At 40.8% G+C, this 24,885-nt stretch overlaps 2 protein-coding genes across 4 annotated transcripts; one reads left to right on the top strand and one right to left on the bottom strand.

Moving 5' to 3' along the window:
- Positions 1-1,104: 1,104 nt before the first annotated feature.
- Positions 1,105-7,478, bottom strand: si:ch73-233f7.1 (uncharacterized protein LOC100537710 homolog). Of its 3 annotated transcripts, XM_061725250.1 has the most exons (5): positions 4,935-7,478; positions 4,734-4,844; positions 2,421-2,479; positions 2,194-2,321; positions 1,105-1,940 (listed from the first exon to the last, which is right to left on the bottom strand). In XM_061725250.1, exons 1-5 carry the CDS (start codon positions 7,251-7,253, stop codon positions 1,636-1,638), a joined length of 2,922 nt encoding a protein of 973 aa, XP_061581234.1. In that variant the 5' UTR covers positions 7,254-7,478; the 3' UTR covers positions 1,105-1,635. The 3 variants fall into 3 exon arrangements, with proteins under 3 accessions (XP_061581234.1, XP_061581233.1, XP_061581235.1); XM_061725249.1 differs by having other exon boundaries at positions 4,734-7,478; XM_061725251.1 differs by having other exon boundaries at positions 1,808-1,940; positions 2,182-2,321; positions 4,734-7,478.
- Positions 7,479-17,217: 9,739 nt separating this feature from the next.
- On the top strand, positions 17,218-23,656 carry zgc:153738 (uncharacterized protein LOC558115 homolog). The gene is made up of 19 exons (XM_061726282.1): positions 17,218-17,289; positions 18,066-18,393; positions 18,535-18,654; positions 18,834-18,989; positions 19,095-19,166; positions 19,293-19,498; positions 19,641-19,725; positions 19,812-19,922; positions 20,118-20,193; positions 20,695-20,801; positions 20,993-21,079; positions 21,160-21,221; positions 21,340-21,422; positions 21,619-21,726; positions 21,804-22,003; positions 22,515-22,601; positions 22,718-22,895; positions 23,003-23,241; positions 23,543-23,656. The coding sequence occupies exons 1-19, from the start codon at positions 17,279-17,281 to the stop codon at positions 23,654-23,656; spliced, it is 2,430 nt and encodes an 809-aa protein (XP_061582266.1). The 5' UTR covers positions 17,218-17,278.
- The last annotated feature ends 1,229 nt before the right edge of the window (positions 23,657-24,885 follow it).

The following is a 24,885-nucleotide window of genomic DNA, read 5'->3' as shown; positions in this document are numbered from 1 at the left end:
GAGAGACAGTACTTGATGCGCTCTCTGCTGGACAACTATGCATATTGCAGCAAGACAGAGAAAGGCCAGTACTGCAGTAATTTCAGCACCATGGCAAAGGACAGCTCCCTTTACGAATGACCAAAATGGTCATGTCACAAATTACTTGTGTTTAAACAGGGTAATTGTCATAACTTTTAGGACTTTCAATTTCGCAGTGATATTTGGATTTGCCAGTATTTAAAATAAACTAGTATACAGTATACGTGAACCCAATACTCGTTTGCAGTCTTTACATTTTAGTTTCTGAATATATTTCTAGCTTTAAGGTTGTTCTTTGACCAGTTTTGTAAACTTGTATTTAAACAGTGCCATTTGTGACTGAAGATAAGACAAACTGGTCTAAAAATGGCTGCCCCTCCAATTGTCCCAGTGGATCACCTTCCTGCAGAGAAGGTTAACCTTCTCTCCTCCAAGCTCTCTGTGGACACCGGTTTCCTTATTAACAAAATTATTTCATTTCAAGCCACAGGACAACCTAATTATCCTGCTCACTTCTGGCCGCTGGCCTGCTCTCATCTGTTGCTGGTAGGAACTAATTCCCCAAGAAGTTTGAAATGAAAGGGCACAGAGAGAGAGCGAGAGAGAGAGAAAGAAGCCACAGGCTCCTCAGCTTTTATTCAGGTGTGGCATTTGCAGTTGATCCCACACTTCCCCAGATGCTTGTATTCGTGTTTCGTCGTCTTAATTAAAGTGATATTTCGAGAGAGGAGGTTCTGTTTGTTCAGTTAATGAACCCCGGTATTCTCTGCGGGCAAATGGAAATGCAAGCACTCCAATTAGCATATGTTAGCATTTTACTGTGTTTATTCCTCACTGTGGAAAACAGCTTACAAAGGCAAAAAGCTTTCTGCCCTTGTAAGAGAAGTTGCAGAACTTTTCCACTCCAAAATAATTGACTCATGGTAATTAAGCATAGATCTGAGAAACTCACACGCAACGACTTTATCTATGTAGATCCATGGAATCCTATTTGCGTGTGTGGGTCAGTACAACCTTGTGTTGCGGCTGATGACACGAGAATGTTTAGAAAAACATAAGAAAAGACCAGGTGAAAAAAATACTTTATTTTCATAAATGCATATATTACATGTTTGGGAAAAATGTCCCATCATTACAGTAGTCTGCATCATTGTGCAGCTTGAATATACATTTACATAATATTTGTCATATTTACACAAGCATTGTTAGCAAACAAACATACAAAAAAGGAGCCTTTCCTTTTGATATAACCAAAAATATAAATTCACAAGTATGTGCAAGATTATTGTCCATGTATGCTTTTCAAAACATTATGTATGGAAATACTGCACCAGTTTGATTGTCTAAATTATAGTAATCATAACAATAACAGCAGTGATGACAATAATAGTAATAATAACAGACATATACAATAACAGTGTTGCAGTAGCATGTCACATAAATATCCATCAGACCTCTCATTATTTTTCTTCTTTGGGGGAATTATTGATCTTCTGTATTTCCATACAACTTATAAATTATTTTTCAATTTAATTTATTAATGGTCTGTCCCTCTGTTTTCATATGTGGTTGTTCTTCCTTTTTTAATCATCCATCAAGGCAGCATCTGAACAGTCAGTCATTGTACAGGTCATTATTTATCATAGCAGCTTCTCCCTGGGGGGACATCTGAAGACGTCTCTTCTTGCCAAAAGTTGAGAACGAGTTGTGGACATCCAGCTCACTTCGCTGTGCAGTGGGCCGCAACGTGCAAAAGCCTGACGGAGTTCCGGGGATGTACACATTGTGGTGGTAGTCGGGTGGTGGGTGCGGGTGTGGGTGGGGGGGGATGGACGGCTGCTGCTGTTGGGGAGGAGGTGTGCACCGAGGAGTCCAGGGGCGAGAGGAGAGTCCACTGGGTGAGGGAGACATCTTATATTCTGTAAGGAAGACCAAAAAAAAGAGATGCAACTGTAGTTAAAACCACTGACCTTGCTTACAGGCGCTATTGTCATCTGCAGAACACAAGCATGACAAACAATTACGTTATGTCTTTAACTGTGTTGAATATAACCCGCATTAAGCAGTTGAAGGGATTGAGAAAAATATTATGATATTACAGCACAGGGTAACATTGTGTGGTTGCATGTGTGTAATTTTGATGGAAGTAGCTTTACATACAGCATTAAGTACCTTTCATGCCTTTCATATGGGTACCCCAGGTCCAGTACTGCCCAGGGGCCATGGAGGTGATGTAATTTTCTGGGTCTGCATGCATGGCCTTATGCACCAGGGTGCCATCCATATTTATAGAGTTGTAACTAAAAAGTCAAATTGCAGAATATTTAAGATTTGCAACATTGTTATTTTCATCACATATATTTGTTTCATCACCAAGGCAAAAACGGACAAAAAGTTACCTTTTGATTGATGAGTTCTGGTTCTTTGTGAGAGTCCAGTCTGTATTTGGTTGCTTCAGCTGCAACAAAAAGTACAAAACCATTAATAATTAAAACTTGACTGCCATTATTCGAGCAAAATAATCCCTTCCAGCTGGAAGGGAACTTTTTTCATGAATGATTCCCTTGCTGTCCAATAATTAATAATTAAAAATAAAATGTCTACTGTACAATGTCTTTATCCCTCATCCGTGATGAGTGACAGGAGCTGGGACTCGTTAGATCTTGAAATAGACCCTCTTTTTAGATGGATCGTGGGCGCCACCCTGTGGACGTTGGCAGGACACATAATGAGCGGCGCCTTCAGCTATGATTCGCCTGTTATAAAGTTTTGCTTTTATCCTCGGCTGCGCAGCAGAAAGGGTGAAGGGGGGCACCCGAGTGATATTTTTTCCGGATTTGAGGCTCATGGTATGGATTCCATGTTCTATTAATTCACCAGCAGCTGTTAACAAAGAGAATGCGAGGTAAGCGTATTAGAATCGGTATTTAAAATACTCTCTTTGCCAACTATGCACAAAACCAATTAGAACCCCACCGGGATGAAACGAAACATGATTTTAATCTTCAAAGGAAACCGTGCCAGGGAAGAAATTAAGAAAATTACACACGTCATTGTTTTGTGGATTTTATGCATCATTTTACATTAATATTTGCCTGATGCTCCTCCAGCAAGGTTTTTAATTAAAAGTCTCTGGGAGAGCCTTGAAAAGTTTTCGGCTCTCGTAGCTGTAAATGCACAGCTCTGCATTCCTACAGTGAAGTATTTGCACGCATTGCACATGTCATAAACATGTATTTAATCTCCCTTTTCACTTTCATCCCTACACGGCCTGTAGTTTATGTAATGCTAAAACATTTTACGAGTGATCCGTCTTTTATGTGTCACTGACGACCTCACGAGGACTCATAAGTATACACTAAGGGACTGTGGGTGAATTAGTGGAACCAATTAATAAGAGGAAGGACACTTTCTCCTGAAGGAGCATAGCTGCAGGCGGAACAATAACCGTGACCTCGAAATCCCTCCCTTGTGGCCAGAGGTGTTTGTGCCCGTGACATTTCTCATTCTGCTTGGTGGATTCTGGTGTGAGGGCACTGACTCTTTGTCCCTGTGCGTTTGGGGGGGAATGCGGAGAGGAAAATCAGCATTACGCACACATTTAAGCTGTGCTGTTCCGTCTGGTAAAATTAGAAAACAAAATGCCCTCTCTCATTGTCTCCTTCCCTCCCTCTTCTTCGATTACCTCGCTCTGCTCCTCCGTCCTCGCTTAACAAATATGAAGCTACGCCTCTCTCTCTGTCTCTCTCTTTCTCTCTCTCTATCTCTCTCTCTCTCCCTCTCAAAGGACAACGCCGGGACCGATCTACAGGCTGTCCACGTCTCAGTCCAGCCATGTCCTTGTATCCCCCCCACTTCTCCTTGCCCCCTCCTCGATGTCCTCCCCTGTCTCTCCAAAACCGGTCATTTGCCATTTTTCATCAATAATTGACAACCTCCCCCTTCTCTCCACCCCCGTTTTAAGTGGTTCGGTCGGACTTGTGCCCTTGAGGCACAGTTAGTGAGGTTATCTGTCCTATATTATTAGTTTGAGCGCAAGAAGGCTTGTGGCAAAGCAATAATTGCCTGAATCCAAACTACCACTATTCGCTGTTGTATCCAACGTTGCTTTCATGTTCAAACTCAGGTGAATGTGCTGGAAGCAGGTGCATGTGTGTTCCACCTCAGTCCATGATAAGCATTTAGTGACACTGCTTGATTGTTCACAGGTCACAGTCTATTACAGATAGTTTGTGCTTGAGTATTAAACACTTGATTTGTTAGCAATACTGGAAGAGCTCTCTTCTTCCTCTCACACAATAGCTGACATTTAATTTCATCCTAAAACACGGTCTGTTCGCAGCATATGCTCCTCGCAAAATGGGGCTTCACACTTTCATTAAGATGTCAATTATATTATTGTCATCAGTTTTAAGTCCCTGCATGTGCACAACACTATCAATACGTCTCAGTAAAACCGGATGACTATTCTTTAATAATATGAATTATGACTGTAGAAATATAATGTTGTTTAAGCACTAATCTTACGCACATCTTTTTCTTTAAGTTGACTTTGAAGTCCCGTGCAGGCGTGATTTGACCTTCATATAGGTTAGAATGACGATGTGTAGATTCCTTTTGAGGGAGGTTTTATTGTACCAATGAGTAAACTAAAATGAAAACAACAACGCAAGCTCCTATAAGTCTCATACTAAATGGGGTTTTCACTCTACCTCGCTGGGAGTAGTTGCTCCGTTGTTCACGGACGCGCTCCGACTGTGCGCGCTCCACGGGTTTTCCGCGCTCTTCGCCTCGTTGTTCCGCGGTGTGCTCGGGCTGCACGGCTTCAGAAACATAAAGTCACTTTTGGCTGATTCGGGGGTCAGACACACTTTATAACAATAAGACTGGGAGAGACTGCTATTTCCATTCACCTCCATACAGTTCGTGGGGACTTTGGCCGCGGATGAAATCTGCAGGTTGAGGTTGGATTTTTTGAACACCTCCGCGGGCGGCTCGGGCTGAAAGCCCCCGCAGCAGCAGCAGGCGAGCGGAGGCAGGTTGTACCCGCTGTGGGTCTCCCTGTCCTTGTAGCACTTGACCGCGGCCAGCACGATGATAGCCACCAGGAATATCAGGGATATCGTGCTCAGTGACACGATCAAGTAGACTGCCAGGTTCGAGGGGGGCTGTGGGCTCAGTGTGAGGTCTCCGAAATCTGACAGCGACTCCGGCACGCTGTCCACCACTGTGAGGACAATGGAAACGGTGGCGGACAGCGGCGGCTGTCCGTTGTCCTTGACTAATATCACCAGCCTTTGTCTTGTTGCGTCTCTTTCTACCAGGCGGCGGATAGTTCGGATTTCCCCCGTGTACAGAGCCACGCTGAGCAGCCCCGGGTCCGTGGCCTGGATCACCTGGTAGGACAGCCGGGAGTTCTGCCCCGCGTCCGCGTCTAGCGCTGTTATTTTGGTCACCAGATACCCGGCGTCCACTGACCGCGGGACCACCTCTGTGGCCACGGTGCCGTTTTTGGGCTGAGGGGATACAATAACAGGTGCGTTGTCATTCTGGTCCAAGACAAAGACGTTCACTGTCACGTTGCTGGCGAGAGGAGGGAAGCCGGCGTCCTGCGCCTGGACCAGAATCTGAAAGTTTCTAAGTTGCTCATAATCAAAGGAGCGCAGTGCATATATGTTGCCGTTGTCGGAGTTGATGGAGACGTAAGTGGACACGGGCATGCCCTGGATCTGACCCTCGAGGATGGAATAAGACAGATAGGCGTTCTGGTTAGAATCGGGGTCGAAGGCACTTACGGAGCAAATGGAAGCGCCCGGGGCGTTATTCTCGGTCACATAAACTGTGTATGAAGGTTGCGAGAACCGCGGGGGGTTGTCGTTAATGTCAGATACTTGGACGAGGATCGTTTTCCTGGTAGAGAGCGAAGGGGAGCCTAAATCCCGAGCTGTGAGGGTGACGTTGTACTCTGACACCGCTTCCCTGTCCAGGAACTCGCTCGTAACCAGAGTATAATAGTTTTTAAAAGATGAATGGAGCTGGAAGGGGACGTTGCTCGGAATCTGACAGTCTACGTTCCCGTTCTCTCCCGAGTCCCGGTCCATCACACTGATCACGGCTATCACCGTGCCCGGCGGCGCGTCTTCCTGCACAGGTGTGGACACGGATGTGAGGATGACCTCGGGGGCGTTGTCATTCACATCCAGGATGTCTACCAGCACTTTACTGTGCACCGCCACAGCCGACGGTCCCCTGTCTTTGGCTTGCACGTAAAGCTCATACACGCTGGCTTTTTCATAGTCCACGACGCCCTTCACTCGAATTTCACCCATGTATGGATCCACGCTGAATAGTTCGCGCACCTTGAGTGGTGCGTGGCCGCTAAACGCATAAGTAACCTCCCCGTTTGAGCCTTCATCCAAGTCTGTGGCGTTCAGTTTCAGCACCAGCGTCCCTCTCGGTGCGTTCTCTACCAGACTTGCTCTGTAAACTGAGCGGTCAAAGACGGGCACGTTATCGTTCGCGTCTAACACTGTAATAGTTATCAACGCTGTCCCGGAGCGCTCCGGCGAGCCGCCATCAAACGCAGTGAGGACCATTTCGTGCCTTTTCTGTTGTTCTCTGTCCAGTGGGGTGTCCAGCACAAGCTCGGCAAACTTGCTTCCGTCGTTGCGCGTCTGGATGTTGAGTACAAAGTGCTGGTTTGCGCTCAGCTGGTAGGAGCGCAGCGAGTTGGTGCCCACGTCCTGGTCCTGCGCGCTCTCCAGCGGGAACCGTGAGCCGGGCGCGGCGGACTCGGTGATGTCGAGGTTAAACTCACTCCACGGGAAACTGGGGGAGTTGTCGTTCACGTCTAAAATTTCCACTTCTACTCTGTACAGTTCTAATGGGTTTTCAATGACCACTTGCAAGTGCAGAAAGCAGCCCGGACTTCGTTCACACAGCTCCTCTCTGTCTATCTTTTCGTTGACAAAGAGGATGCCGTTCTCCAAGTTCACTTCTAAATACTGCCTCTTTGCGCCGGAGACGATACGGAACCGGCGGGCTGACAGTTTGGCCACATCCAGACCCAGGTCCTCTGCGATGTTGCCCACAAAGGCTCCGTGCTCCAGCTCTTCGGGGATAGAGTATCGAATTTGCGCAAGAACAAGGTCCACTACACACGCACATAGAAGTAGACATATGACCAGACCTGTTACTGGTACCCAGCTGCCTCTGGAGAGTCTATGATCCATTTCAGCAGCGTGCGTAAAAATCACCTCACCCAGACATCTTTCCCCTCATAAAGTCATCCAGCTGTTTAGCTGCAAAAATAAAGACACAAAGTGTTAAAAAAAAGATCTTCAGATGTTAGGTTTGCTGCATCTCTGTGTGTAGATAACTTTGCAACACTAAAGAGTGGAGAAAAATGAAAGAGGAGAGTAAAAACGGCTCTCTCTGTGTTGTACCCCACGCGCAATACTGGCGGTGTGTGAACGAGGAGGGCTCGTGCTTTGATTTTCCAGTGTATTAGGCGCTCGGGGGTGATGGTGGGCAGGCGCGTCTGTGTGTGTGTGTGTGTGTGTGTGTGTGTGTGTGTGTGTGTGTGTGTGCGTGTGAGAGAGAGAGAGAGAGAGAGAGAGAGAGAGAGAGAGAGAGAGAGAGAGAGAGAGAGAGAGAGAGAGAGAGAGAGAGAGAGAGAGAGAGAGAGAGAGAGAGCTTGTGTGGGACTGGAGAAGTGGAGGGGAGAGGACGCCTCTCACTGTTCCGTATTGGAGGACGCCAACGCGAAGTGCGACTCTAATTACTGTAGACGTTTAACTCTTTCCCATCCTCGTGTCTGACCCATTAAAGAGACGAGAAGGCGCAAATTTGACACCAGACGTCAGAGGCAGATTTGGATTAGGGGACAAAGTGTGTCGTGGGTGTCGTTTTCCTAGGATGCATTTAGCAGATGAGGACGGATAAGGATTTGTCTTGGTGTTCCGGGTGTCTTACACGATGACAGTGATAGTCGACATGATTTAAGTCTGTTGATCACAGCTCCACTGCAGCCCAGAAGAGGAAGAACGCCCGTGTTCCAACTTTGTTGTAATACAGAAAACAAAACACGCAGGCTTCAGCCCTGAGCTCTCGTTCCCTTTGCCTCAAATGGCCCAGTGGCCACTACAAGTAGGCTCCCGGGACTCCATAATGCTTTTTAATTAGAGCCCTTTGAAGATGAATGCCCACACTGCAAAACAGTCCCATTCATTAATCATCACACACGAATGGGCTTTTACAAAAAGAATCTTTGATAGGTCAGGATATTCATTTTTAATCAACATATAAATGAGTATGAGCTACTTTGTGGAGCTTAAAATGATTACTCCGATAATCAAAAATGGCCAACATATACGCATTTGATTACTTTAATTCATGTAAGTAAGACTTGTATCAACATAATCATCATAAAAGCAATGTCACAAAACCACAATCACACTTGTCTTTAATCAGGTATTATAGTTTGGATTAGATAAATATCCCATAGGTGATGTGTTTACAAGGTTTAAAGAGGAGAGAAAACGCAAGCATGGATGATGGACAGATTAAAGCCTTTAAATCAGATTAGGAATGACCCCAGTGGTTGGAAGTACCGCAGCTATTTTTTTTCTTTTTTGTTTGTTTGGTTTTGTTTTTTGTTTTTACGCGATGAAAAGAACAACCCTTCGGAGCCAGCGCATGTTTGTTCCTATCTAATCTTTTATTTCCCGTGAATCCTAGTCAGACAGACGATCACTGAAGAACAGAGAGGGCGAAGGGAAGAGTAAAAGAGGAATTAAAGGATGCCTTTGTGAATTCAAGTTCGTCTCCAGAAAGACATGAGCAGCATCCTAATGTAAAACTGGAGCTTCAAATGTGAAAGTGTCTTCTTGGGACTGACGACACAGCCTTGGCCCCCGGGTATAACTGGGCTTGTTTGCAGCTACGGGGGAGGAGGAGGGGGAAAGGAGTGAGATGAGAGAAGGAAAAAAAAAACAAATATTTCATTCGTCCTGGGAGCAGCATTTTCTATTGCACTAGATGCTATTTTCTAATAAATTGGCCCTAAAACCTGAGGACTGCATCCTCTGTTGAAAATTGGGTTGGCGGTTGGTCCTCTGTGAGAGTGATCAGAGAAGTGATGCTGATGTCTGCTGTTGCTGTGATCTTTTCATTTCAAAAGAAAAATCAAACGGTACTGTTGGGAATGCTTCCATTTGGAAATAGTGGCTGTTTGAAATTTTTTCTCTCAAGCAAAGAAGAAAATAACCCAGCAATCAGGAGATGGAGGTAGTCTGTGCACATTCAGTCTAGAATTTAAATTGCTTTGGACCAAGGTCACTATTTACAAATAAATACAGTTCCTTCTATCAAATGACAGTATTTTAGAGGAAAATCATGCATAGAATATATCCATTGTAATTCCCTTATGAGCAATAGTTCCAGACCATCTTCACCCTAACCCCTAAATACAACACCCTCCCCTTTTTAGGAAAAAAAGCAAAGGGAAATAAAATCCCCCAGGTTTAAAAAAGCAGAGACACAATCTGCTTGTAGACTTAACCTCAAGCAGATGGTTAAGCTTCTCCAGAAATGATTACATTTCTAGAAAAAGAAGAAAAAAAAACACCACCACCACCAGTTACATTGCTTTCCCCTTCTTTTTAATTAACGGAGTGGGGGATTAGTGTGCAGCTATCCGGGATCAACCGTTCTCCGACGGTAGAATACAAATGTTTTGTGATAAATAATCCCAAAGCACTCCGACCGGCGCTCCCTCGGTGCCTGTTACATTAACATGCATGACACGGAGCATTAAGCCGGTCTCATCCACCCCTATCGCCTGGCTCACCCCATTGTCCGACAGAAAGACAGCCATTACGTTTACCGAACTTCCGCTCAGCAGCCATCTGACCATGACCTGAGACTGTACTCCCCGAAGAGTACCAGAATGAAGAGGTGCTGGAGGATGAATGAGGACTTTCAGGGGATTAAACTGGACTTGCGGAGGATGCTGTTCAATTGCCTCTATTCTTTTACACTCTTTTCACAAGGGTTTTCTGATGAGCAGTGATATGCTGGTGTTTGTTGATGAGTAGTCATCAACCACACATGGACACGGATGTTGCAAAACAACTAACAGCTGATCTTTCATTGGCTATCCAATGAAAGGCGTCCAAACCTGGCAGAAAAGTGGACAAAAAGGGTTTTCATCACAGAGTGAGAGGGAAAGTGTGTTCTTATTTATTTATTTACATCTAAATTCTAGGTAAAATACTAACTGTGTTAAACATGGTGGTGACAGTATCATGATTTGGGTAGGTTGTGCTCCACATGGGCCAGGACTGAATTCTGAGTTATACCAGTGAATTATAAAGGACTGTCATCTTAATTAACAGTGAACTGACTAAAGAGAGAGTCTATTACACACCAAGACAACAAATGACCACCCTAGTCATTCCGGGCATAAGGTTGACTTGACAAGAACAGAACTTAATAATTTGGAACGACCAGGTCAAAGTTAGGGCTAACTAACAAAACTGTTGTGAAAAGATATAAACATCCACCCAGAATTTAAGATACTGAGGAAGGGGTTAAAAGTCACCCAAATTAGATACAGTGCCTATAAAAAGTCTACACATCCTTTTGAAATTGCAGGAGGATTTTTTTCTTCCATCAAAGAGACATCCAGAGAAAAAGTGGATATTTGGTGACTGGGAATATTTTGTATCTAAGAAAATATTACAACGCAATGACATCATAAGTCACATCGCCTTTTTATATTGGGGGCTCTAACTCTTCTCAGAAATGACCCGATTCAATGTTAAGCTTGTGGGTAAATCGCATACACGTTGAATGTTTAAAGCTCCATTCTATTAACAGTCAAGGGCCACAAAGAGTTATGAAAAACACTGTGAAACTTGATTGTTGAAAAGTACCAATCAGTAAAGGGATATTAAAGAATATCAGAGACTCTGAAAGTACCATGGAACACTATCAAAACCATCATGAGTTAGTGGAGAAAATATTACAACACAGAAACATTGCAAAGTTCAAGAAAGCCCTCCAAAGTTGATGAGAGGACAAGGGTTTGACTTCAATCTCTCTTATCCTGTCTGGGCCGTGGGGTAGGGTGGTAAGACTGCATTTTAGATAAAACAAACAAAACAAAAAACATTCTGTCACCATGTGAGGAAATGTGTTATGGTCTGATGAGCAGGTTGAGTTTTTTTTCCTTGATTCTAAAAGGTATTTTTGGTGTAAAACCAATATAGAGCACCATGGTAGGAACACCATAGCAACAGGGAAATATGATGGAAGTAGCATTGGGTTTTGGGGTTTCTTCTCTTCAGTGGTAGCCAGCAGCACTTGCCAAGATAGATGGGGAAATGGCTAGCTCCAAAATGTCAAGATATTTTGGTGCAAATTTTACCTCTGCTGAAAAGCTTAAAATGAAAAGGAATTTTACATTCCAACACAATGCTTACTGACTGACACATCAAAATCAAGAAAGACATGGTTTCAGGAATGGCAGTGTCAAAGTCCTTAATCCCATCAATAACCTCTGGAATTATCTAAAAATAGCCTGACACAAGACCTTGAAGTAACTTGATTTTTTTCTTTTTTTTTAAAGAGATGACTTCTGGCCTCTGGATGTATGATCTATTAGAGACTTATTCACAAAGATGATGCTGTGACAGAGGCAAAAGGTGCTTTCACAAAGTAGTTGGATGTGTGTGTGCAGACATCCACACAGTGGTGTAAGTTATATTTGCTTTTGCATGGACAAAACATCTTATATAACTTAAGAGGATCCCCTGTTATATCATGTCTTATATCTTATTTTCCTTATATTTCAGGTAATCAATCTCCCCATAGAGACCACATTTGTCTATAGTTTTACATATCATATTAACCCGACTCACTACCCACCAGTTCATAGGTTTTCTTTAATTTGAACTAAAACACTTAACCATGCTAAGGGTTTAGGTGTTTTTCATGTGAAAACTGACACTTGCATAGATTAAATTACCTTCATAATTGGAATACACTCCCTGAATTGAGATCACTCCAAGCGAAAAATAGGCTTCATTGAAAGTCCATTTATGGAACAAATTCTTAATTAAGATTTTTCAGTTTGGTGTCTGTAGTTGTTACTTTGTTCCCACCAGGGGGTTTATTACATTTATTAAGTGACTTTTTTTTTAATCTTCCTTTTCAACTGTGATCCTATAGCGCCATCTATTGGATATTTCTCTACATAACAGCTACTCCAACCGCATGACGAGGGCGCTTGAACTTATAATCAGATTCATTGATTGAGGAACCCAGGTGGTTCACCGAGTCGAAATGATTTCTCATCATTCTTTCATTACTTTAATTTATCAGGCTATCTGTAATGTTATTTCAGACTGCTCTCACGATATTTCTCGGTGCGGTATAATTATTTTCTTTTCTTTTTTTAAAAACTAGATTCTGAATTTTTCATACTGGGAAAACGTCATTTTCCATTCTAGTTATATTTCAGTTAAATTATAGGCTGGCTTCTTTGTAAACTCTAATTTCAAAGTGAAACTACATTTCCCCATAGTTCACGTTGTATGTCCTGACAACAGAATGGTAAAGAAAAGACAACAACAACTGAACCTTCAGCCCGCTTAGAATAACTGTTATAAAGGTCAGCATGGCTCTGCCGACAATCTGTGTCTGGTATTCAACTAAACGTAGCATAATGAGTTCAGGAGCACATTTTATATAACTACAGAAAAAAAAGATGAACTTGTTTAATGAGTCTTTGAGTCACAAGGGGTCATGTACCTACAGATCACGTGGTAACTGATCTAGTAGTCCACACACACACACACACACACACACACACACACACACACACACACACACACACACACACACACACACACACACACACACACACACACACACACACACACACACACACACACACACATTTTCTGTTTTCAGCGTATAGTATAGGGCGCCCTCTACTGTACATGGACGTGCATAACAACATCAACATAAAGCTAGAAGAGTAGAGAAGTGTGGTTAATGAACAGTAGCCTACTTCAGTCATTGGTAGCTTAATTATGTGATGTTCTAGGCATATATATTAATATAATAAAGTCCATGTCCTTGTCTGATAATAAGCCATGTCCCTGTTTTTTCGAGGCTGACTATATTTTTTTCCTGCATTATAAAGTTATTATGTTTACCGTCCATTTTTAATGGGCACAAATCAAGTTGTGGTCTGAAGCTTTTCTACCATCACCTCAAACTAATAGAATGTATTTTCTGCAAGGGTTTATTTGTCAAGCATCTTGTTCTGATATCTGATATCTTCATGGTAAAAGGGAGGAACAAAAGTACCGGACAGCACCCGTGGTCGAACCTCCAGCCCGTGGACTGTTGAGGTGGTAAATCGGAGAAGTAACCACTGAGCTAAACCGATACGACTACTCAGGGCTTTCAATTTACTACATAAAGATAAGTGTAATCCCGGCTCCTGTGTTGAAAGGGAGGAAGAAAACAGAATAGGCCACGCACCTGAACAAGGGCCAAGTGTTGAATGAATGATTAACACATTTGCAAAGAAATTGTATCATGATTTTTGTATCCTCAATAAAACTTTATTGAAAGAACTAAAATTGCATCATGATTCATTTAAACTTTAACTTGTCTTCCTGTAGTCGCGTCCATACAGAGCACGTCATCTGCAACGACATGTTTCAGAGTCTAAAGTTCACCAATTTCAAGCAAAAGAAAAAGAAAAAGAAAAAGAAAAAGAAAAAGAAAAATGCAGATTGTGAAAGAACTGTAAACATGTGCAGGTGTGTCAGGTGTTGTGATGGTTGTCCCTCAGGCTGTGGGATAATCTGATTTATTTTGCTGCTGTTACGCTCCTGACTCTGTTCTCTCCAAGGATGTGTTGCATTTTAGTTTGATCAGGCAGAGAATCAAATTCAGTGACTTTACTTTTTTTCTTTTGAAAGGAGCTCTGCTCAGATGAGTTCATATTTGTTTCAGTGCATCAGGAAGTGTGTCTCTGTCTCCACTTGTCTGTGTGGACAGAGCTGATGCAACCTGTTCTCTCTGAGCAGCCAGGTCTGCCTGTGCCTGCCGGTTTCTATGGCCAAGTTGTGGTCACTGAGTCTGTGGTCAAAGTCTTGCTCAGTTTCTCATCAGTCACCTTGCTCAGATATTTTGCCACCTGTCTATTTATAGCTAAATAACATTGAAGTTCGATTTGTGTTTTTCTGTCAAATGTCTGCTAAAAGAGTTACAGTCATGTTCTTTTTGTTTTTTCTACAGTTTGGTGGGTCCAGATTGTGTGAGGGGTGTCCTGAGGTCTCGTGCTATTAGAGGAGCTGAGCCTCAGGATTAGCCGGCTGAGGGGGCTCTTCTCCATGTTCTCCTCTTGGCGCTGCAGAGCTTTGTAGTGCAGGAATTTGGGTCACTTGTTTCAAGGTGTTTATAAAATTCAATGGCTCTTTTTTGAATTTTAATTAAAAGGGGGAATTGGCCCAGCTCAGTTTGGCATCCGTTGTTGGGGCTGTTCCTGTGCACTCTGAGCATGCTCTTGCAAATCTCTGTGTGCAGGATTTCAGTGCAGTGTTTGTCCCATTTTTCAAAATCTTGATTTTGAGGAGCCCACACTTCACTACGATACAGAATAATTGGTTTTATTAAGAGCCAGATTCTATTGAACCTCAGAATAATTCTCTCCAGATTCTCAGACTATGGCTTCTATTTCTATATATATGTTTATAAACCTCATATTCATCTGTGGTCTCAGGGTGCCATCTACTGTATCTGCCACTGAACAGCCCCAGTACTCACGCTGTAGCTCTATGTTGTACTGACATCCACTGGTAAGAGTAATCCTTTCAGTTGAATCTCCCCAAACTCTTCCCCCTTTAACTTCAAAGATGTCCTAATGGATATCTAATGGAAAGATCTGTAACACTCCAATCAAACTATTTGATACAGCCCTTTCATGCCCCTAGTGTGGTGTTTTTCAGCCTTTTTAGAGGCATGGCAAATTCTCTTTTAAACTATTAAATATTCACACCACCGGTCAAAAATGCATGTTTTGAGACCTCCACATCCAACACCATTTAAGACCCTTCGTCTTAAATTAAAATATATTATTTAAATACTATGCTCCTTACAAAAAAACTCACCTATATCATCAACATCTGGACTAAAGGACAAATGGTCACATCTTAGTTAGTTAGTTAGTTGATATTTATTTCGGTCAATCACAAACAAAAATCAACAAACAAGATAACACAGGTTTTTCCCCGGTCAACATTGTGATTATTTGACCGAAAAGGTCTGGGCTTGAAGCATAAAGCTTATCTTGCCCACCTTTTAACGGAATAGAGTATACAAAAGAACAAATGAAGTATCATAAGTCTACACAAAATAATAATAATAATAATAATAATAATAATAATAATAATAATAATAATAATAATAATAATAATAATAATAATAATAATAATAATAATGATGATGATGATAATGATAATAATAATAGTAATAATAATAATAATAGCAATAATATGATAATAATAATAATGACAGCTCTGAAAACAGAAAGTGAAAACATGCTAAGGAAACCGGCAAAACCAATTTAAGTTGTCATTTCATCTCATGCATGTGTGCATTCTTCTTTGTTTGCTTATTGTGTTTCTATATATGTGTCCATTACCTTTGCTTTGAATAATATCTTGTATGCTTTTATTGAATTTGCTAGTTTAAGGTCATTATCTGAGTTCCACAGTTTTACTCCTAAAACAGATAAACATCTGCCCTTTGTATTTGTTCTAACTGTTGTTGTCTCAAACATTGCTGTTCCCCTGAGGTCATGTTTGCCCTCTCTTGGCTTGAACAGTTCCTGCATGCAGCCCGGAAGTAAATTGTTATAAGCCTTGTATTATTATTATTACAGTGGTGTTCAAATTAACTATGTCTTGGAATTTAAGTGTATTGTTTTGAATGAAAAGTGGGATCTTGATGTATTTGACAGTTTTTATCATGAAATGTGACCATACCACAAGTGGGAGTGTATTAAACTCCAAACAAACCATCTCAGTCCACTTTTCTGTCCCTGCAGAATATAAATGACACCTGTTACCTCTGTGATCAGTATCTGCGACTGAAGGACACATATTAACAGTTCTTAGTGGTAGCAGTTTTTGACAGTTTTTTATTATTAATTGTGTCCATAGTGCAACATGAGAGAACGTGTCTGGCTTGGCAGGCAGTCCATTTTAGTTCTCCTTGCCCTCTAGTGTATGAGGAATATACACCCACTGACAACTTTATTTAGAACCAGGTGTACCTAATAAAGTGTATTGAGCCAGCATTAATATGTGTGACCCACATAAGCTATGGATTGAAAAACGGCTCCAATGGATTTGTCCACATGTTCAATGGTGGTCGAACCTGTGTGTGCCCACATGAACTCTGAGTAGAACCAACTGGTAAAATCTTTAATGTGGGGCATATGTTAGTAAAACTATATGGGGCCAAACAAATTTACCCTTTTATAGCTCATGCCCATTTAGTCCATCATGGACTCTATATATTTGGCCCACACAAGCTTCCCATTTCCCATAATACTGAAATCAAATAGGACCCATCATATTAGCCTATTTCAAGCCTAAACCCAATGTGTACCCAAAAAAACCTACTTTCAAGCCAGTTGTGACCCACATTAACATGATCGGATATAGCCGCCTAGAAATTCAAATAAATTATATGTATTTGCATTGCAGAGTAGAATACACTAACAAAACATTCCAGTTAGAAATAGATGATTGGCATTAGGTAACAGGATCCTAACGTTTCATTTCATTAAACAGCTATTTGAAAAAAAATATTAAACCACATTTTGCTTTTACATGTGTTCCCCACCAGTGTAAACACTCTTGAACATGCTCTTCTTTGAGGGATAAGGCAATATAAACTCTTCTGAGGCAACAGTACCCCCTAGAGTTAAAGCAGGAGAGAGCGGCCACATGGACGTAAAGGCTGATTTATGGTCCCGCGTTACATCGACGCAGAGCTTACAGCGTAAGGAACGCGGCGACGCCGCGTGACCGTTACTATGGAAACAAACTAAGCATCAAACAAACCGCAGGGAGCCGACCTCGTGTTTGATAGACCGTAGTTACCGATACATTGACCCCGATAAGTTTGATTTTCATACTTTTTTACTCCCCCTGGAGGAAGAGAGATGTCGCAAAGGTAATTTCTCGAGAAGCATTTATAGTTGTTTTTATAGTTATCTTCAGCATTTATTCAAAGGGGGTTACATCTAAAGAGCAGCGTCAAACCTAGATACAATAATAAACACTAACATACAGGGAGACAGCAATGTTTAAGACAACAGCAGTAAGAACAAATACAAAGGGCAGATGTTTATCTGTTTTAGGAGTAAAACTGTGGAACTCATTAGACAACGACCTTAAATTAGCAAACTCAATAAAATCATACAATATATTATTCAAAGCAAAGGTAATGGACACATATATAGAAGCACAATAAGCAAACAAAGAAGAATGTACACATGCATGAGATGAAATTACAACCTAAATTGGTTTTGTCGGTTTCTTTAGCATCTTTTCACTTTCTGTTTTCAGAGCTATCATCATTATTATTATCATATTATTGCTATTATTACAGTTATTACAGCTATTATTATTATTATTATTATTATTATTATTATTATTATTATTATTATTATTATTATTATTATTATTATTATTACTATTATTATTTTTATTTTGTGTAACCTCATGACACTTCATTTGTTCTTTTTGTATATTCTATTCTGTTAAAAGGTGGGCAAGATAAGCTTTATGCTTCAAGCCCAGACCTTTTTGGTCAAAATAATCACAATGTTGACCAGGGAAAAAGCTGTGGATGTTTGTTATCTTGTTTGTTGATTTTTATGCTTGTGATTGACCGAAATAAATATTAACTAACTAAAAAATACAGTATGTCTGTTTTGGTCTGTTAAGGGGGTATAATGAGCTCTGGGCAGATGTCCAGTTGCAGTTGAGTCGTCTTCTAGCTGAAGAGCTGCCTGCTGAACCCCCCCGTCCACAAAAAGACAGGGTGGTGTTCTTCCAGCAGCTGGCCCTGCTGTATGTGCGCTACATCCAAATCTTCAGGCAGCTCGAGATGGTCCATGACCAGGTGGTCCACCCTCAGAAAAGACGACTCATTCGGAAGATCCTTGATGGCATAATAGGGAGGGTGTTGGAGCTGAAGAATGAAATGGTGGAAAAGGAGTTTTCAGAGTACCACTATATGGATGATGTTCTTCATGACTTGAAGCTCACACCTGTAAGTTTAAGTTTTAAAAGCCTTTGATCTAAATTATGTTACATTTACTCACCCAGGTCTGATGCTATGTTTATCAAGGATGTATTGCAGAAGTATACAGCCGAACGAATTAAAGAAATATGTTCTATATTGTTTTTTTAGGCCGCACTTGAGATCCCCATCCCTCGCTACTTTCTCAGTGAGCAAAGCAAAGAAGTCCAAGAACGAAAAGCTATGCTGATGGATTTCCTCAAAATGATGGAGGATTCTGAAAATCTTGATGTGAGTTGAAAAGTAGCCACTTTTTAGTTAAATCCAGTTTATTTGTAACTTGAATTTTTTATTATGTCATTATGTTAGATAATACTTTTAACATTTAAGGAAGAAAACAGTCTATGAATGAGTGCAACACTGAACAGTATTACTGTTATATTGTTTACTACTCTTAACGGTGCCTGCAGCCTGTGATAGCCATGACTCAAGAGGAAGCCATTAGGTTTATTCAAGTTGCAGAGAGGGCGCGACAACGGCGTCTGAGGGCAAAGCTGAAAGAGCAAGAGGACAAGACCGAGATTACTGAAACAGAGATGGAGAGAGTTGCCATCTGCTTTCAAAAGGTTCTCTTTTATTTATTTATTTTTTTTAACTCATCATATTGCTTAACTTTGTCCTTTGACATGATTCATCCTTTATGTTTGTATATCTCGGTTGAATGAGTGCAGTTCTGGAGGGGCTACATTGGCAGGAAAACAACGAAAAAAATTCGAAATGAAAAGATGATTTTTCTGGGAATGGTGAGAGAACTAAGTCATGATATCCTAACTGTCTTAAATTCTAAAATTAAATTAATTAGTTGTTGTTTTTTTGTGTGTTTTTTTTTTTAAAACACCAATAGCTCTGCTTGACAATTTTTATCGCAGTCTCTGGATCCAAAATATCAGGCGCCATGCCCTGCAGAGATCGCTGCCCAAGCCACTGAAACTTCCAATCGGGTCAAACAAAAGAAGAATGAGGAAGATTATCAGAAGGCTGTGATAGCTGTCACAAACCAGCTACGGGAAGTGGAGGGTGAAGAGATGAGGAACAAAATGAAAAGCAAAATTCGCAAGTGGTTCTTTGAACACCGGTACGATGGCAGTGCTTTTTGCAGTAGGCTATAGAGGAATATTTGCTCTAATAGAGGACTAGTTACACAATTAAGCAAAGGGATTTGCAAGACTCTTTTTTCTTTGTCATTTTCTTATGATTTTATTTTTCTCATTTAACAGTAATGCTACAGGAGTGTTCCCAGACTATCCAGATGAAGAGGATGGAGGATCAGCCCTCATTTTTACTGAGAAGAGCCCTCAGCTGGTACAACACACACTTAGTTAACGTTACTTTTGAGTGTATAATCTGTAAATATTTTCCAGTGAATAATGTTAGGGCTATGCTTTCAGGTAAAGGAAGAAATTGATGCAATAGAAGAGGAGGAATCCAACAATAAATCTGCAGACAAGGAAAACAAGAAGGAAAAAGATAAAAAGAACAAGCTGAAGGATGATGAGGAAGTAAGTCAATACAGTTGTATATATAAAAAAAATGGATTGGTTTAATGGAACTTTCTTTAAATCAGCCTGTTTGAAAAGTATCAGAGTATGAAACAAACAATGTTACACATTATCAAGCCGACCTTTGTTGGCTCTTTCACTCAGGCAAAGATCTGCACTTTCAGTCAACTAATATAGCTCTGTTCTGAACCAAAGGAGGAGGAGGCTGGGCTGAAGATGATGCCTTCTGCTTTCCTGCCAGACCTGGAAGAAGGAAACAAAGCTTACACAGGTATGTCTCCATAAATAATATTAATACGTTTTTTTTAAAGTCACGGTATGTGATAGCTTTGGTTTGTTTGCAGCTCCCGGTTTGGGCAAATGTTTCAGTTTTATTAAATAATCAAATAGCTGTAGGCGCAAGGAAAAAAGACTTCAAACATAAAATTTGAAAAGAAAACAAAAAAAACCCAAACTGGACATATAGTCAGCTTTATCTAGTCGGAGCAAAAGCAGAGCAATAAACCAAGAGCACAATATCTTAACAAAACATGACAATTCCTTTAAACAAACCCAATTACTCTAATGGTTTGATGTGTAACTCTTCCTCTTTTAATACCAACAGCAAGATTTTATAATTTACAAGATAAAAGCAGTATATTTCTGCTATTAAAACTGTAACATGCAAAACCAGAGTTACGGTTTTTCCTCAACATCTATATTTCTTAGTGGGTAGTAATGGTATTACTCATTAACGTACAGAAAATCTGAACTAAATCTTTGCTGCCTTCAGATTTTTGGGAAAAACGCAACGAGTCCAAAAACGTCAGCCAGAAGCACGAGGTGGAGCTGATCAAAGAAGAAATGAGAAAAGTCATTCAGTCAGAAATTCGACGACAGGTGTTCCTCTACGCATTTTAAAACATTTGCATGTTTAATCAGTGATTATTTTCCCAAAAACATTCAAATGTGTATCCTATTGCACAAAATTGCTGGTTGAAAAGGTTGATAAACGAGTGTGTACCAGCTGTAGTCCTGTGGGTTCAGTAACGTATAACACTGACACTTACATTTAGTTCTGTTTGGACCAGGTAGATGAGGAGATGAGACAAGAGCTGGCTGAGCTGAAGATGGCTGTGGATAAAGACAAGGGCGGAAAAACTAAAGCAAACGCTAAGGTATTCATGTGACACACAGTTTTCACGATTCAGGTATATTTGCTCGACCTGACTGCTGACGGCATGTATTGACTTCATAGAAGAAGAAAGGATCTAAGAGTGGAAAGAAAAAGAAAAAGGAAAAAGATCTGACTGCTGACAGGTGAGAGCCTTTGTGTAAGACATGAGATTTAAGAACAGAGATGAGTTGCATTAAACTACCTAAATGTTTAATGTGAATACTGGAGAAAACAACAACGTGATTCGTTTACATCTACTAGGAGGTTGGAGTCTCTGTGTCAGGAGCTGGTGGAGCAGGGCTTGTTGAAGCAAGTAAACAATGTCAGGCTGAAGGATTATTTGGGTAAGGCACTCCTTTGTTTTCATCTGATTGTATGTAATGTGCAGAGGTTTTGTAGACCCCTCAGTATAAGCACTTGAAATGAGAAAGGCATCTGGAATTTATTTAGGCGACGATATGCTGCCATCTTCTGGTTTCTCATTTCAAAGACTGATCCAAAGACACTGTAACTCTAACTATTGGTGCTGCTTGTTCTCAGGTCATTTTAGCAACCTTGGGACCACGCTGAGGCAAAATGACATTGAGCCCATGCCATCATTATCAGATGTGCGGCAAGTCTTATCTCTATATGCAGTATTGCCATTAGGTATGAAAGTTATTCAGTTCACATTTAAAATGAATGAATGCAGTATATGTGCAGTTAAACTTGATTATGGCTTCCAGGCTCTCAAGTGGTACATGAGAAGGCTCCTTTGATAAAAGCCATCCTACTGGTAGGGCCTGCAGGCGTAGGTAAGAAGATGCTGGTCCATGCAGTTTGCCAGGAGACAGGTGCCAGCCTGTTCGACTTGTCACCTCTGAACACGGCAGGAAAGTACCCGGGCAAGGATGGTCTTGCCATGATGCTTCACATGGTGTTTAAGGTAAAGTTTTTGCCTAAAGCCATGTTCCAGCCAGAATTACCACAGACGTTTGGTCCTGGCAGTTCCTCCCAGGACATTATCGTGCTGCTTGAGTCCGTGATTGATGGCATTTCCATCGTGACTAATAGACCTGGAATGATTTGGTAAATGAGTCTGCACATAAACGTCTCTTTTTATTCCCTGTAAGCACTGTTTGTGGGGAGAAGTAGTAAGTGTGTGACTTTGATTTATAGTACACAAAGAGGCAGGCCACAGCTGATAATGTCAAGTGCATGCTTTAATCACATACTGTGGAAAGAATTACACCTACCACAAGATGTATATAATCCTTATGAAACATTCAGACAATAGTTAGTGATTCACTGATGCATCTCCTGCATATGGTTTATTTTACAGCACAGTAAACGTAACTATGAATGCACAAGTTTTATCTGGAATGACATGAATCTACCACCTTGATTAGCTCATGGGCTAGAAACTTAAAACGCAGCTTCAATAACCATTTCCACAGGTCGCAAGACTTCTGCAACCTTCTGTAATATGGATCGATGACGCAGAAAAGATGTTCTACAAGAAAGTTCCCAAAGAAGAAAAAGAGGTACATGAAAGCCAAAAAAAACAGATACTGAGTTTAAAAAAAACCAACCAAAACTAATGTGTTCTTTATTGGCTCGTTATTGATAGTAATTTCATCTAATTTGTGTGCAAGAACAGTTAGATCCTCAGCGGTTGAAGAAAGATTTGCCCAAGTCCCTAAAACTGATCAAAGGAGAGGATCGTGTCTTGATAATAGGAACAACTAAAGACCCGTTAGGTGCAGATATTAAATCGCTGTGTAAAATGTACAGCAAAATCCTCCTCATCCCAAGACCCGACTATGTCTCAAGATCCAGTAAAAACAACACACATCTTTTTTATTTTCATTTTTCATAATTATGAATATGTTAATTTTACCACAATGTTGTGAAAAGTGACTTTTGACTCTTTTTCTCTCTGTAGTTTTGTGGAAGGAACTGATCCAAAAGACAGGAGGTGAGGTAACCGAGGCCTTGGACCTCAGCTCTCTCGCAATGACATCTGATGGCTACACTCCAGGACACATAGTCCAGGCTGTTCGCAGTGTTGTGACCAAGTATCGCATCAAGCAGCAGGCAAAGAGACCTCTCACTGCTAATGAATTTGTTCCACCATTAGCCAAACTGGACCCTGTGTTCCAGGATGAGGAAGAGGCGTTGAAAGTAAGTTACTGTAGCTATATCTAAGGATTCACTTATCAGCAGAAGCTGAAGCAGAATTGAGTTCTTCTCTCTGTACACCTTTTCAAACCTGTTTCACCACAGTCCAGAATCTGTGATGGTTTTCATTACAATGATGCTTTATCTTTTTGGCTCCTGTAATCACAACCAACATTGAAGTCAGGAAGACAATATTTTCAGGAATTTGTTATTGAACTTACTCTCAAAGTTTTCATTGAAAAGTTTTCATATTTTTTTCCCTTTTGCAGCAAATGCTTAATCCATTTTCCTTTTGTGTCTCCAGAACTGGTATGCAAAGACCCCCCTGGGAAAGAAGAGAATTAAAGCTGCCACGGGAGGGGAAGAGGAAAATGCTGCAGTTCGAGGCAAAGATGCAAAAAAGAAGGGAAAAAAATAGATTTGTTTTCAACATTGGTTGAATCTTGTTTTTTTTTAAAATATGATCCCATGAGGTAAAACTGCCTGAATTTCCTTTGAGAAAAGAAATAAAAACAGCCAAAGAAAAAGATGATCATTTGTGTTTGTATGGTTTGTTTTGCTGTTAGCCGGACTGCCTTCTCCATTTAAGGAACTAGGCTTTTATGTAAATATGCTTGGATGAAATCTCCCTCCTGCTCTTACTGTAGTTGATGGGGACGGTTGTACTTTGCAGTCTTTGAGGAAAGATGCATCATCACGTAATTCAGTGTAACACAGGTCAAAAACCCAGACAAATGGGGAGGGACATGTCAAAACAGGACATCCAATGTCGAATCAATATGGAGGAAACTGTAGCAAAATTCGAAAGGGAAAATCCACAAGAAGTTGCTCGCTTTTAACTACCATATGTATTTTTTGTACATTTCAGCATTAGTGCCAACAAATATTAATCCTGTCTGCAAAATAAGTTGGTTCATTTTCTACACATACGTTTGACACTTGCTACTGAATAGATGTACCTGACCTAAAGGTGTTTTAATGTTAATATGTGGCACAGCTGGAGCTACAGCTAGAGCCACAAGGACGCACCTTGAACAGCGACCTCTGCTGGGCACAATGTTGTATGTCTGAGCTGCAGGCTCAGCAACGTCTGAACTGCATCAAAAACACGTTATGCAAGAATTTTGTACAATATCAGTTGTTGTCCTATGAGATCTTTGATTAAACGTTTTGATCACTTTTGAATGTTGACTACTGTATAAACTGGAGGCTACAGCTATACGATAGTATCCAAGCTAATGTTCTTTTTTTCCATCAGGACAAATATCAAAACCAGAAAGAGTAAAATAGGCTATATTTATGTACCTGAATGTGATGTTTATGATGTTGAAAGAAGCAGAAATAAATGTTACTAAATTCTGACATTCACTTATAGATCATTTAAATGCAAATCACAATAATACAAAAACAACTACAATTTAGAATGTCCTTCATCATCTGTAATGCTTGTGTTATTTCATTCTAATATGTCGAATCTATTGATCATCCCTGTCAATCAATGCCATGCCGTTTTTTTTAAACTTTATTAGCAAATCTTGCTATACCAACACCAACCACCAAGGTATACAATAGTGTGGAACAGCAAATACAATGATGGAGTAAATTATAAAAATATTAAGTATGAATAAGAAGTCATATATAATGAAG

The sequence above is a fragment of the Cololabis saira genome, chromosome 7, assembly GCF_033807715.1.
Source record: "Cololabis saira isolate AMF1-May2022 chromosome 7, fColSai1.1, whole genome shotgun sequence".
NCBI classification, from domain to species: domain Eukaryota; kingdom Metazoa; phylum Chordata; class Actinopteri; order Beloniformes; family Belonidae; genus Cololabis; species Cololabis saira.
The sequence above is the reverse complement of the archived record's forward strand: the minus strand, read 5'-3'. Positions and strand labels throughout refer to the sequence as shown.